At 42.7% G+C, this 14,971-nt stretch overlaps 2 protein-coding genes and 1 non-coding gene across 3 annotated transcripts; 1 reads left to right on the top strand and 2 right to left on the bottom strand.

Annotated features, from left to right (window-relative positions):
- Positions 1-5,112: 5,112 nt before the first annotated feature.
- On the top strand, positions 5,113-5,185 carry TRNAR-UCU (transfer RNA arginine (anticodon UCU)). Its single transcript has one exon. It is a non-coding gene; the product is annotated as a tRNA-Arg (tRNA).
- Positions 5,186-5,375: 190 nt separating this feature from the next.
- Positions 5,376-8,647, bottom strand: LOC133899050 (UDP-galactose transporter 1-like). Its single transcript, XM_062339961.1, has 4 exons — positions 8,176-8,647; positions 6,690-6,939; positions 6,377-6,584; positions 5,376-6,098 (listed from the first exon to the last, which is right to left on the bottom strand). Exons 1-4 carry the CDS (start codon positions 8,284-8,286, stop codon positions 5,648-5,650), a joined length of 1,020 nt encoding a protein of 339 aa, XP_062195945.1. The 5' UTR covers positions 8,287-8,647; the 3' UTR covers positions 5,376-5,647.
- A 1,613-nt stretch (positions 8,648-10,260) lies between these two features.
- Positions 10,261-14,307, bottom strand: LOC133899512 (PHD finger protein EHD3-like). Its single transcript, XM_062340499.1, has 6 exons — positions 13,803-14,307; positions 13,273-13,491; positions 12,868-13,188; positions 11,840-11,929; positions 11,581-11,625; positions 10,261-11,492 (listed from the first exon to the last, which is right to left on the bottom strand). Exons 1-6 carry the CDS (start codon positions 13,965-13,967, stop codon positions 10,611-10,613), a joined length of 1,722 nt encoding a protein of 573 aa, XP_062196483.1. The 5' UTR covers positions 13,968-14,307; the 3' UTR covers positions 10,261-10,610.
- Between the last annotated feature and the right edge of the window lie 664 nt (positions 14,308-14,971).

The raw sequence follows: 14,971 nt of genomic DNA, 5'->3' as shown, positions 1-14,971 counted from the left end.
CATGGCTTTGACTAGGACAGAGCTCGGAATGGAAAGGGCCACAGCATCGCCTGAGCGGGCTTGGACCACGATGGAGTTTGCCGGAGACGGCCTCTACGTACCAGTGCTGGCCACCTTTCGCTACACCAAAACATCTCATCAGTATCGCTTTAAAATCGTTATCAGTGACAGATTTTGAACTGACACTGATTATTCAGTACTGATAGTCACTTACTATCAGTACCGGGTATAGAACCGTCACTGAAAATCACTATCAGTATCGATCGGTACTGATAGTCGGTATCGATTCAACGTTTTTCAAGCCGAAAAAAATTTTAAAATTCTTTTTTCGCGACCAAAGGCACCCAACTAGAGGTCGTCCACCCGACCGCGCCTAATATTCGCAAACTCACATGATATTCGCTCGTATGCAACAATCAAGACTCGAACTCAAGACCTCATGTGCGCACGCATAAACTCTCTAACCATCTCAGCTATGAGTATAGTGGTAAAATAAATCTTTTTTGACATCTTCTGACCGAACGTTTGAATAGCTATTTGGATATCTAAATGACCTCAAATAAAAAGTGATCAACTACAAAGTTGTAGATCTCGTTGAGAGCTACAATTTTTATATAAATTTTTTTCCCATCCGACTTCATGTGAAAAAGTTATGAATTTTTAATGTGATTCGTAAATAGAACCGACACTAATATTGATTATCAGTGCTGGTTTATGGCTGTAACCGATACTGATAGTGACTATCAATGCCGGTTCATGGCTGGAACCGATACTGATAGTGACTATCAGTGCCGATTCTTATCTTTTCAGCTGTTGTTCGCGCGCAAAAATTTAACAACCGATATTGATATGTCTTCAATGTCGATTACTATCGAATCGGCACTGATAGGACGCTATATATGTGTTGTTGTGTAGTAGTGGTTACTCAGTACCAATCCCCCCCCCCCCCCCCATCGACCTCCTTGTTCCTTCCAAATTATGTTTTCAGCACTGGATGTATGCTTTTTCATCCTCTTGTAATTACTGATCAAACAGACTTCACCGATCACATCTGTTTTTGATTTTGGAGATTAGTAAATGCATAACACTGCTATGAAACAAGATGTGTTCAGCCGATGTGCTTTTCTCTGATTCTTTTCAAATAGTACTCAGATTTTGTTCAATAAAGATGGCTTCTGAATTTATGTGTTCCTGGTGAATGGCAAAACTCGTAGACATGAGTAGGGAAGGAAATTTATGCCAGAACCAGTAGATAAATTTTCAAATTATGTTTCATGGCAAGTACTCATTAACCAAACAAGATTGACTAGCAGTAGAAAATGTTGTAGTATTTCCATGAGCTTGAAGTAGTAGACTTGTAAATTATCCTTGATAGTTGTAAATGTCAAAGGCTGTTGACGAGGAATCGACCATGGAGTCGTATCCAATTGGCTTCCCACATTCCAGATTATTGAGGCCAACGCCCATGATGCCATCGTGGTGCAGGCTCCACCATGGTGGCATGTTGCACCGACGATGTGGTTGTCGTGAAGGCTCTTTCTGAATGGAGCACCGTTTGTTGAAATCCCCTGTGGTGCCGACCATGGCGTCGTGGTGAGCCATCTCCAACCAGAGCATGCGATCCCCGTCTCCGCAACCGCCAAGCTCCAACCTCTTGGGCCCACCCTCGCCCAACTGCTCGTCGAAACTGCCGCCACGTCTCGGCAACCGTCCCTCTCACTGCTATAAAACCCGCTCCGACCCCGGCCAAGTTTCCTCTTGATCCACCGCGTCTAAGCCCCCTTTTTTCATCGAAATTCCCTTATCCGAGAGCTCCCATGCCGTCGCCGAAGCTCCGTCGAGCCTTGCCACCGTCGCCGAGCCGATTCACGATGCTCCGATGTTGTTCGAGCTCACGACATCATTCACTAACCACATATCATTGTCTTTGACCGTTCGCCGTCAAATTTCATCGTTGCCGCCGAACCATCACCGAGCTCTGTCATCAACGCCGTGCTTCTCTAATCTTCCTCGCCGACATTCGAGCTATCAAACGGGTTTGCCGTCGTCTTCTCTCTGTGCTCCGCTGCTCTCCGTCAAAGACCAGCCACCGAAGCTCAACTCCGACAACCTCCCGAGCCGCATCACCATGTCTGCCCACCGTCGACGATGCCCTCGCACCAGAGCCAAGGCAGCCCACCCTTCACCATCCGATCGTAGATCAACGGCCGAGATTAAAAGGTGAGATACCCTTTGCGAGCTAGTAGGATGACGCCACATGTCCACTTTGATGATTGGGTTTATATAGTCCACGTCAGCTTCACGTGTAGACACGTGTCACCTATGTTAGCCACACAAGTCCACTCAACAGTGATGTCAGCGCTTGCGTAATAATTCAATTTTTTTAGAAAAATAAATCACAAAATAGAATAATTCTGAAAATAGGTTTTCTTTTAATAGAATTTTTTAGAAATTAGTTTATCTTTTAAACAAAAGTTTTTAATAGGTTTTAATTCTGTTTTAATAGGTTTTAATTAAATGTTTTTAATAGGTTTTTAATTCTATTTTAATTTTGAAAGTAGGTTTAATATTAAGAATAAATGTTTTTAATTAGAAAATGGTTTTAGAAAATCTAGATTATTTCAAATAATGTTTTAATGTGTTTTATTGAGTTAAATAAATGATTTTAATATGTCTTGTTGCATATAAAATTAGTTTTAATTTAAAAAATGCAAACAAATTCTATAAAATTGGTTTATTCAGTTTTATGCTATAAAATAATTCTAAAAAATTGTAAATAAATGTTTTAGGTATTTTAAAAATTAGGTTTAATTATATAAAATAGTTTTCATCATTTTCAGTCATTTAAAATTCGTTTAGCCGTAGTTTTCGTGTCATTGCTCTGATTTGGATGACTCTTATGCCCAAATCTTCTTAAAATCGTGCCCTAACTAGCCTTAGCATTTGTTTATTGTGTTAGCTTCATATTGCGCTTGTTCTTAGTGTGTTGTTCTCTCCACATTTAGATGATCATGTTCCTGAGCCATTCGAGAATTTCCAACATCAAGACTTCGATGACTTTGACTAGCATTTCGGAGAAGACAAGTGTCATTAATCACATTGACCCTATTGTAGGGAATCATGTCTTTTATTTCTAGTGCATGCTTGTCAAATTGAATATCATGACTAGGGTTTACTAGATTCTTCTATAATTATCCTTTTCGCCTGTGTTGTAGTTTGAGTGTCGAGGGTAGAAATGCTTAGTCGTGTTATTGAATCGGGTGGTTTAAATATTAATCTATTTAATGGTCTATGCAATATGAATTGGTCTAGTAATCTTGGTAGCAACATGTATACCTAGGGACTTGGGCAAATGGACCGCATGTGGTTGTGACATTATGTTTACCTCTTGTGATGTTATGTTATCTTCAGTTGTCCTGTGGATGTGTTCCAGGTGGTAAAGGTTTTTCTGGTATTCATGGTTAGTTTACCCCTATGGTTAGTAGTAGTGTTGCCCAAGTTGATGGCTAAGGACCAATTCATGGACATGTAACTCGGCACAACAACGTAACCACGAGGCTTATATAGGTATGACCTGACTAAGTAATTAGATATTCTCCCAGTACTGTATGGGCCATATGGTGGTGTAGGGTGTGGAATGTGTCTGTGTGGACTTCCATGGAAGGAGCATGTTTGGACTTCCCTTTTACCTACAGGCACAAAGAGGGCCTCTGGGATGGAGTTTGCTCCATTTTATGTATGACAGTGAAATCTTAGTAGGCAAATGCATGCTGAGAGATGCTTATGAAAGACTTTGTAGTGAAACCTCGGCTTCACACCCCCAAAGTGTGAAGCAATACGAGAACCACGACTCATGGGTAAATATGCAATCTCTGTATAGTGTAAAACTGATATATTAGCCATGCTCACGGTCAAGAACGAGCTAGGACTTCTTCATGATTAGGAGGAATCTTGGATGGTTGGTTTTTGGTAGTCGGGTGGTGGTAGCCTGATGAGTTGGTAGCTGGATATGGAATATGTGGTAAGTTTGGTAGTCGGATGTAATCCGATAAGCCATATCTTTTAAAGTCTTGTTGTCAAGATAGTAAATAGGACTGTTATACCTTTTTTAGTCCTATGTTAGGATGATATATATGCAGTAAATTTGAGCCAAGCCTTTCTTATCTTAAGCTCTCATGTCATACTTTCTCACACATACAAAGTATGATATATACTCATATTTGCTATTTTCAATAATACATGCTGCTCAGCAGGAGAAGACTACGCAGAGATCAAGGAAGCTGAAGACTAAAATGAAGATAAAGCGTCCTTGGTCGTGTTGCCCCTAGTCGATTGTCTGTGGTGTGCCCTGAAGTTTTCGTTAGAGTATTCTCGTGTTCTTCCGCTGCTGTTGAAAACTCTGGTATTTATGTCAATAAAGTTATTTTTTATACGATAAAATGTCATTATCATTAATGATATCACTACATGTATGATAAAACTAATTTTGATATATATATATATATAGTTTACATATAATTTGGTCTTATAAAATTAGATGTGACAGCACCGTCATGGTCACAGCGCGCACCAATGATGCCCTCATGGTGAAGGCCCTTTCCCAGCCCGAGGCACCGTGGGGCAGGCCCTCTCCACCCTCATCTCGGTGGAAGCCCTGCATATGCTTGTTCTCGTCTTCGTCTTGAGTTGAAGAAATTAAGGTCGGGATTAGAAGCACAGGCAGGGAATTAGGAGGGGATTATGGGTTAATGAGAAGTTAGTGAGATGGATGCTTTACGATTTGTGCTGCCAGGTATCATGATTTGGAGGGGTCCAGCTTGATGAGCCCGGAGACATGGTCTCATAGGATTTTTTTTATGATTAATGTAAGGTTCTCTATCCGTTAGAGTGAAGATGCCATAGATTCAGTTGTCTTGCCTTTTGTCAATTCGTAGGATTAATATTTCCCATCTTCAGTCCAAATGCATACTTTTTAAAACATTGGATGAAAATCAAAACCCAGGAAAGTCAACTTAGCAAAAGAGCAGCCAATCAGCAGATAAGAAACAAAAAAAGGCTGCATCGAACATTATAATTATATTTAAAGTTTACCGATATAACTGTATCACATAAGCGCTCGTGGCCTAATGGATAAGGCATTTGACTTCTAATCAAAGGATTGTGGGTTCGAGTCCCACCGAGCGTGTACTTTTTTGCTCAACTTTTAAACGTGCCCTACTCTGTTTCTTTCTAATTAATTTTTACTTTTTTGAGTTCATATAGAGATTTTTAATGGATTTGGACAGCAACGTTTGCTTTCGGATGTAGCTGGTTCCTGGTCATTTTGCATAAGATCTGAGAGTTGTTGTAGTTACGCAACACAGGCAAAAAATTCATATCAGAATTCTAGCAACAAAATTATTTGAGATCGGAGTTGAAGATCAAACAAAAATTTGGATGGAGCGGTAATAATAATAGCAACAAAATCTGGGTGACCAAGAAAAGAAAAAAGAAAATCCTACGAGCAAAAAGAATCCAAAGAAAACTGTGCCCTTTTTAGATGTAGAAGATGTCTGCCAAAATCTGATGATGGATGCTGAAAACGGTTGCTAACCCTTTTCAGATGTAGATGTAGATGTTGGTATTAGCAGTTTGTTTTCAGCAGCTGCTAAATCTTGTCCCCTTGTTTTTCGCCTGTGAGGGGCAGCATCTCCATGCGGGCTCTGGGCGTGCGCGGGCTCGGCGCGACGGCGGCCTGCTGCGAGATGAGGTGCCTCACGTAGCCGTAGAAGGTGCAGCCGACGAGCGTGACGGCGCAGCCGACCGCGTTCATGGCCGAGATCGGGTTCCGGAAGATCATCCACGACACCAGCACCGCCACCGCCACCTTGAGGTTGCCGGCCACGTTGAAGGTCACGGCCGTGGTGGAGTGGATCACGTAGAAAATGGAGAAGTTGAGCCAGAAGGCCAGCACTCCAGAGGTGATGATGATGATCAGCGCAGGGACCACGGAGTCGTAGGTGTAGAGCCAGTTGATCACGCCGCTCCCTTCCAGCACCATTGCTGGTACTGACAGTATCATCGTCGCAAAGGGTGCCATGTAGTACACCGTGTTAATGCTGCACGGGAAAGCAAGAATAATAGCAGAGTCAGGTCATCAAGGACAAAAGGTGCAAGGTTAGACTATCAAAGCAACAAGCAATTCTACACAACTACCAAAACAGCTGCATTTTGTATGGTTAATTCTGCGACTCTTCATATGGAATATCAGACGGCAAACTTTAAAGACCCTATCTGATCAGAATTTCACCAGCCAAGAGGATAGTGAAACACTCACTATATTCACAAGATTTTTTTTAAAAAAAAACAAAAATCCAAGACAAGATCATAAATTTACCTGTCAAATTTGTATCCATGGAGTAGTGACTCTGCCAATATAGTCTTTGTAGATGTGGCCAGGCAGCCAACCATGGCAGCACAAAAACCAAACATGTTGAAACTAAGCTCAGTAATCGAAGTTAGAAGAATTCCTCCCACAATAGGGACCAAAGAGGCCCAAATGCGCCACTCGAAATATTTCCTCCAGACCAGACACTGCAGAATCACTGTATCATAATTGAAGGGATTGTTCAGGAAATTCTGTAGCGATTGCGCACCACCACTAAACGAGAACAATGCTCTCCAAAATAGGATAAAATCGGATAACTAACCTGTTGTCGCAGGAGTAAAAGATTTTATTGTCTGCATGAAGGAGACCGGAATGTACCGCAGGCTGACATTTCCCAACACAATGTTTATGCAGAATACAAATGACATCGGGAATATCCTTCTCCAGCGATCCTCCGAGGCAACCTCAATCAACGGTTTTGTTTTAAGAACTTTGATTGCTATATAAGCTCCAATGGAAGAGCATATGAAGTGGACACATGACACGGTCAGAGGAAATTTGAACTCCAATTTCTGGCCAAGGAAATGTAAGAATCATCAAATTTCACTCCTTTGTGCCAAGGAAGTTGCAATAGTATCACGAACCGTTTCTTTTCAACATCCAAGCAACAAAAGTCAATTCCAATAAATCAAATAGGAAAAACAGGAAACTTCTTCTTTGAGGGTCTCTGTGACAGAGCACACGTCACATGTCAGTAGAGGGTTTCTTCAAGGACACAAGATCAAACAAGTTGGTTATCGCACCATGCCTGACATTCTGGATCAGTTTATTTTTGGGGATATCGAACGTACTGCAGGATAATCAATTTACAACTCTACTAGTTCACAAGATAATCAATTTCATAAATCAAGTCGCAATCCCATTTGTATCAAATCATTACCATGCTACTGTATTGATGAAAAAACACAGAAAAAGTAAATGCTCCCAAGAAAGATGAAAGAAGAAGCCAAAGTCAAAGATAAGATGGGATGGTCGTACGAAATGTCAGTGTGACAGAATAGAAATCCTGTTGTTCATAATAACAACTTGAATAAAACACAACATTAGCAACGTGCATGACTGCAAAGGGTAGTGCCTGTGCCCTGTGGTCTAAAAAGCTGCATGATTGCATAGAGGTGCAATTCGGATGCCATGATATGTTGAATGGAAATTGCTAACCCTGCATTTGATTTTTTTTTCCTCCGAACGGAAAAATGGCAGGAGAGCCCCCTGCCGTGGTTTTAATATGTTCATGAATTTGATTGCACAAAATTCCTTCCAGTATCACTACAATTGTATTTTTTTTCTTTTTCCTTTTTTTTCCCGAACTCACTACAAGTGTAGTTAATTCTGAAGCTTGGCCGTATATTAAGATGCAAACTTGGTTTTCGTTCGCAACAGTCGTATCCATTCTCTTTGCTCATAGTTAACCTTGAAATCCATCAATATAATCCATTGATTGTTTCCAGTGAACAAATTCCTCCAAATTTTCTTTTTATTCATCACAGTTGTCCCAATCTTAACTCGAAACCACCAACTAGAGCAATTTTACACATATAGAGACCGTTACTTTCTGTGAAAATCCTCCTTAATCCTACACGACATCATCAGCAAATAATCTCCATCCATAAAAAAATCAAAATTTTCACATGAAAGGCAGTACCTTTGGCTCCTAAACTAACGGATCAACCCCAAAGGTCTTCAAAGGAAGCACGGAAAATTCATGAGAAACAACGGGCAATAAGGAAGAAAGAGACAAGAATTGTGACCTGAAAGATCCACTTGTTCATGATGATGACGGTGACGTTGAAGCTCCACCACTGGAGGATGGCGAGCACCGCTCGGATCGTCGTGGCGTTCCCCATCTTCCCGTCCTCCATCGATCCCAGAGAAAACGGCCGGAGGAAGGAGGAGGAAAGAACTGAAACGCCAAAGAACCGGCGTCTCTATGTGATAATTAATCTGATTCGAAAAACTCCTCTCGGTGATCCATAAACGGTGTCCTCCGGCTTAAAGAAGACTCGGTGGTTCTTCTAGAAGGTTCCAGAGAGTTGTGAAGGAACAGAGCGGAGGAGGAGATGGCTTATAATAGGAGAGGAGAGGAGAGGAACAGGGGAAGAATACGAGAGGAGAGAAGGGGGGAGGAGGAAGACGAAGCAGCAGGGCGAGGAGGGAGACGAAGGATATTCTGGTTTTAGGTTGGGCGTTCAGTTGGCGTGAAGAGCGAGCGAGAGAGAGAGAGAGAGCACACAAGAGAAACACTTGCCACGCGTTACGTGTGCCTTTTCTTCCCTTTTCCTTTGGTTTGGTACTATTCAGCTCTCTTTTATTTGATATCTTAGAAGGCCAGAGATTGAAAAATACATACTTTTTTAAAATGAACTTCACATAAAATTGAATTAGGATGACTGTATGTAATTTATATCATATTTTTCTTTCCACACCTATATCTCGAGGATCCATTCACAAGTCACTCGGATCCTCATAAAATTCCATAAATATGAAATCACATTTGCCTTCCTTTCCCTCCCCTTCCTCCTGTACCCTTAGCGACCTCACCAGCAGTGAGGACTAGGATCCGATCCTCCTTGTAGATTTACTAGTGGGATTTATTTTATCTCTAATAAAGATATGGTGTGCTAGAATTTCTCATGTGGATGCAGTGGTATGACGACCATGTAGGTTTAGGTTCCTTCATGTCTTCTTTGATGGTGGTGATTTTGGCAAAGCACGTGGAAAGTTAGCTTTTCTTCATCTCTTTGCAGTAGATTTTGAAAACTTCATCATCCCCTTTGTGCGGATGTAGGTTGCTGTTCCAGCTTTTCGGGTTGGTTGTTTCATCGCCGTTAGCTGCAAATTTTGTCTTTGAGCTACTGGATTCGATGAATCTGATGATGACGACGCTAGATTTTATCTTTTACCTCTTTCAACAAGGACACCGTCGATGTTTATTTAGAGTCTTAGATGCATTTTAATAGTGGATTCGAGGTGTTGACTGTTGCGGCTAGTTTTGACGATATACTTGTTCAGCTGTTGCGGAGCAAGGTCAACAACAATGGATGTTACTGGAGAGGTGAAAGAGCACCATGTCGTATTATTTTTGTATTTTTTTTGTTTATCATGGGCTTATATGTGATATGGGGATGTGTTTTTCCCGTTTATAGTATAATTTCATCTCTATTCGCAAAATTTCTTGCGTTCCAGAGGGAGGACGGAGGATTTTTAGCAAGATATCACCGTATTAGTTGGCAATTAGAGAGAGATAAGAAAAGGACCAACGTGGATGCGAACGAGTGCAGATGTAGGCCGTTTGACAAAGAAAGGTGCGACTCATCTTTATCCCTGTTGTAAGGAAGCCGACGTGGAGTAGAGTAGGCGCTTCGGACGCTTGCAAGCATCCAATTTGGTCACATGCCTACGCATAGTACACACAGCCAAACTCACCCTCTCTACATAGTACACACAGCCAAACTCTCTCTCTCTCTCTCTCTCTTCAAGTCTCGTACCATGAAAGTCTGCCAAGAAAATCCATCCCTCTTGTCGACTTAGGCTCTGGTACGTTGACACAAACCCCATACGTACGCTCCTCATCCTTGAGTCCAACAGGTTATATGCCTCTTCTGGGATTCTCAGCACATAACCAAAGTGTTGCTTCCATGTCTCTGATGCTCACAGCTGTTGCTTCTTTCATCTGCCACAAACCATTTCTCGCCTCTGAAACCTCAGCTGAACAGCCTTCAGGATTAGCAAGCCAGCACACAAAAGATGCAGTACAATATACTCACATTACCTCCCTTGTTTAGTGATAGATATAGCATTAACAAACCTTCACAGCCAACAATGATGCAAACATATTGTCAGATAAAACATATATTTCACAGAACGATGTCAACAAAGGGTATCATCACAACGACGGAGCACATACAAAAGAACAGGCAACAACAATGTTCTCAGAATTGTCGCGGAAATTCGAAAGGGAAACAGGGAATGAACATTGCATCCCGCTACGCATCCATAGACCATCATCTTCACCAGGCAAAAGTTCTTCCTGTAGATATCAACGGCAGGAAATAAACCACACAGCCCATCCAATTATTGATGTCAGAGTATACCCCTTCAGAGGGATCAACGAATCCTTTCTTTTCGCCTAAGTCTGCCAAAGCAAAAGCTCTGAAGCTGATCCAGAATGCTGCTATTGTGCTAGTTATTTTTCTGGAGCATCACCTAGCAACATCTTCGACCTTTTGGCATCAGAAACATGCTTAACACTCTGGATGATCGACTTCTCATACTTTTGCAGTCCGTCCATTGCCCTTAGCACGCTACATGATGAGCAATACCACTGACCTTTGGGGATAGAAGTGCGTGCCGGTGTCATGCAGTATATGTGATAAGCATCATCACAACCATCACACAAGACTGTATATTCATCATCCTTGTCCTTGAAGCAGCCTCTGCACAGACAAGATGGGCAGTACCAGCATGCTCGGTTCTTTTGCTTCTCATGCGCAATCTGGCTTTCTTTCAGGCATCGGATGTGATAGAACTTGTAAGCGCAGTAAGGATGACCACATACTAAGAATTTCTTGTCTTCATCTTCACATGTGCCGCAATGTTTACACAAGTTTGATAGGGCAGTTGTCGAGAGGTCTGGTTCACTATCTTCCTCCATGCTTGCAACTGCGCTCTCCTGTGTTTCGTCAACTAACTCAGTTCTGCTAACAACCTCAGGATGTTCTATTGGCTTGGTGACGTCAAGCCAGTCACACACATTACAATCTTCATGCGATCTGCCATTAGCATTATTCTTTGCGGCAGCTACAGCTGATTCAATACAGGTGGGACAGTACCATTTCACTGGGACATCTTCAATGGCAAGCTTAAGACACGAAACATGGTATGCGGCTTCACATCCATCACAGATAATTCTCCCTTCACTATCTGCCCTTTTGTCACAATCCTTGCAAGTCTGATTTCCATCCAGTCTAGATGTTTCAGTTCGTTTTGGTATGGTAGAATGGCCAGAATCGCATGTGGGAGTCGACTCCCTTAGGACTTTGTGGGCAACACCAACCAAACTTGTTTCCTAATGAAGAATGCAATTAGTAAAGGTATTTTAACAAATCTAACAACCAAACAATTGTCGGAAAACATGTCCACAACACACCACTTACTTCTGTCTTGTGCTCAGTCGCATCAATTTCTGAAAGTCCAGAAGCCTACAAAGAATGTTCCTATTAGCAATGCCCAACAGGCCGACATAAAAGGACTCATTTAAAAAAATCTAAAGGCTGCATATGATTGCAGCATGGTTCTGTGGTGCAATGTAACCATGTAATGGAAGCCTCTTGAGTCAAAATCTAACAGTTACAATGCTAGCACCAACAATTATATCAAGGAAGCAGTAGCGCCAACAAAAAACTGACAACATACCTGCTTCTGATAAGAAGCTCGTGAAATGACTGAAAGACTGCTAGCCAGACCAGCCATTTCTCGGCCAACTTGTTCAAACTTCTCCCATATCTACAGAATAAACAAATATAAATTAAAATAGATACACAGCGTTGAAGATATTTTTGCCTGAATGTTAAGGAAACTTATGTGGATGCATGGTGCATGAACAATAACAAACAAACAAAATATTACATACAAGAAAATGAAGACACAAATATAAGAGAACTGGTTTGATCTTTGAGAATTATAGGAGGTACTGAAAGCTACACCAAATCTAAATGTTCGTTGATTGCCCTCAAGACTTTAAGATTACTCTCCCTTTTTTTTGCCTCCTACTGTGTAAGAAAAGAAGTGAAAAAGGGTAAATAAAAAACTTCCTCACTTGGATTGAAACCTACGTATTGAGCAGTCGTGCGTGGCAGCATCACGCTACAGATTTCTGTGTTCACAAATGCCATCCTCTGATGGTCAAGCTTGTGGCCCACTTGAAGAGAGAGGCCCATGGGAGTTGGCAAGGTGAAGAGTGAGGACAGCGAATGACATGAGTGGAGAGAAAGAGAGCATGAATACATGAAGACAACACTGCAGATCCCTTCGCACAAGAAACATATAGTAGATCTCCTTCACTTGAATTGCTGTGTTTTGGTTGAGCACCACACCTATTCTAACTACTACAATGAAGGAGAAACATCCATCCTCCCCTGGGTTCTGTTGTTTGGACAGTTAAAACATTTTGCAAGACTGAGCAACATGCTGAAAAAAAAAACCCAAATAGGCAACACAACATAGACAGAATCATTCAATCAAACAACCATATTCAGAGCATCTCACTCTTGAACCTATGTCATCAAACGGACAGGAGATAGGGACCATTTTTCAAATCTATAGTGTAGAAAGGACCTAATGTAGGGTCCCAAGTAGAAGTGCTACATCTCTTTCTTTATTAGATAGATAAAACAGTTCAAATGAATATGAGGGAATGAATTAATGCAATAAAGAACAGGTACCTGCTTGATATCATGGTCAAACAGTGTAGGGTTCTGTGCATAATCTCCATTTCTCATCCTCGCATCAATTTTTTCCATACCAATCACCTCATTAGGCTTATTGACATGGAAAATTGCAGCCAGTGAATCACACAACAAGGCGAACTTCTCCGAGACAAGGATGTCAAAGAGAGCATTATTGCACATTGCCTTGTTGGCTTCCAAAGATGCTGCAGTTCCATCTTCAAACGAAACCAAGGCACCAGCGCCATTATTCTCTTTATCATTAACCAGTTCACCAGGGGTCTGTTGGGCTTCACCTTGGCCGTTAGAAAGGTTCCCCTAGTGACCACAAAGAAGAATTTTGTCAGCAGGAAAATTCTAATCATACACCACCTTTGCACAAGGCTCATGAGTTTCTACAACCTGAGTGACAGGATTAGCGAGTTGTTGGAGGGGTTGGCAACCATTATATCTGAGCGCATCACGGATGCAGCTCTGAATTCCTCCAGAGCCCTGGTTCACAGCGGGGGACTCCAGGAAGCCCTCCAGCGTGTCCCTCCAGCTTCTCCAGTGCCTTGCCAGCGCTTGGTGCCCATCTTGCTGAGAAATGCTGCTACGTACTACTACCATGCTCAGCTGAGCCTGCGCAGAAAGCAAGGGAATAAATCTAGTTTAACACAAACAATTACTATAACCAAAGACAAATCGCCACCCAGTATATACGATTCCGGGGGACAAAAGAAAGAAATCGGCACCCATGATTCCTGAACCCAGGTTGGTAGTACTGCAAGAACCCAGTCAAAACGAAATATTGCGACATGGAAACGAAATCTTGGGATATCGAAACGAAATCTTGACGGACTGATGGCATCGCGACGCTAGGCAGATGCTCGAACTATAACAGCAAAGAAGAAATAGCCATGTAAAGAAGAGGCGGCTAGGTCAATGCTTACCATGTCAGAGCCGGGGTTGGCGACGCTGCCGCTGGAGTTGGAGTTTGTGGCGTGGCGGCGGCGCTTGTAGGTGAGGACGTCGGGCGGCTGCTGGTCCTCCGCGGCTCGGCGCTTGGGAGGCGGGGCCAGGGGCGGGCGGCGGCTGGCAGCACCCTCGGAGGCCATCCGCTGGCAGCTACAGCATCCTCAGCCCGAGGAACGGCGGCGAGATCGGAATGGTCTGCGAGGAGAAGAGGATTGTGAGGAGAGGAGGTGGAGGAGTTGTGGGCTAGGGTTTGTGGGGGGGGGGGGGGGATTTAAAGATCTGGTTTGGGGGTGGGAGGGCGAGAGCAAAAGAGGAAACCGCAACGCCACGCCGGAGCGGCGAGGTGGGGGTGGGGAGGAGGAGCGGGAGGGAGGGAGGAGTGAGCAGAGATGCCAGAGAGTCCACTCCAAAGTGGAGGAGCGGGGGAAAGGAAAACGGAAAACTTGAGCCTGTCTACCTCTCCTCTCTCCTTGTCTGACATCTACTCAAAGTGGGCATTCTTTGCTCTCTTCCTCCTCCTCCTCAATTCTGTATAGAGCTAAGACTTGCGCAGTGTCATTCTCAAGCCGCCCATGGTATGATTTTGAGTCGTACTATACCTAGGATCTTAACATAGTAGGCATGTCGGTATGCCAGGATGGTTTAGATCGTATTTTTCTATATTTATTTTTTAATCTCTCTGCTATAAAATGTGAGATTTTAATGTCTTATTTATTTGGTAAGAAATGATAATAAATAAATATGTAAGTATGAGAGACACAAGTGTGAGATGTTAAGAAATAAATATGTAAGTATTATCAGGCGATATGGAGCAAGATCGTGCCTAGACTGATATAGCACGATGACGGTACAACGTGTCTAGAGCCGTACTTAGACCTTTCTAAAGTTGATTCGTGCCGGTATGGCATGACATATGAGCTGATCGCGCCTAGTGAGCATGACACGACGTGGCACGAGGCACGATGGGATCAGATCATGCCGGCGCGGTACGACACGACCTAAGTCCTAGCTCTAATTCTATGTATCAATTTCTACTATGACAACAAATTCACTCAGTTAACCGAAGGTGACATAAGAAAGACGCAAAAGAGAGCTCGTCACGTGAGGCGGTAAGACTGGGCGAGTGGGACACCGGAGAACCAAG

Source organism: Phragmites australis, chromosome 18 (genome assembly GCF_958298935.1).
Source record: "Phragmites australis chromosome 18, lpPhrAust1.1, whole genome shotgun sequence".
Lineage (NCBI taxonomy): Eukaryota > Viridiplantae > Streptophyta > Magnoliopsida > Poales > Poaceae > Phragmites > Phragmites australis.
Note: the sequence above shows the minus strand (reverse complement) of the source record. Positions and strands in the feature narration are given on the sequence as shown.

What these genes read in the sequence shown, in the direction of transcription:
- LOC133899050 (XM_062339961.1), bottom strand. Translation starts at nt 8,286, where the DNA reads ATGGAGGACGGGAAGATGGGGAACGCCACGACGATCCGAGCGGTGCTC. An exon ending in TGAACAAGTGGATCTTTCAG is followed by an intron (nt 6,940 to 8,175) that starts GTCACAATTCTT and finishes TTCCTTGGCCAG; the next exon opens with AAATTGGAGTTCAAATTTCC. An exon ending in TTTTACTCCTGCGACAACAG is followed by an intron (nt 6,585 to 6,689) that starts GTTAGTTATCCG and finishes ATTATGATACAG; the next exon opens with TGATTCTGCAGTGTCTGGTC.
- LOC133899512 (XM_062340499.1), bottom strand. Translation starts at nt 13,967, where the DNA reads ATGGCCTCCGAGGGTGCTGCCAGCCGCCGCCCGCCCCTGGCCCCGCCT. An exon ending in TCGCTAATCCTGTCACTCAG is followed by an intron (nt 13,189 to 13,272) that starts GTTGTAGAAACT and finishes TGTGGTCACTAG; the next exon opens with GGGAACCTTTCTAACGGCCA. An exon ending in CGACTGAGCACAAGACAGAA is followed by an intron (nt 11,493 to 11,580) that starts GTAAGTGGTGTG and finishes ATTCTTCATTAG; the next exon opens with GAAACAAGTTTGGTTGGTGT.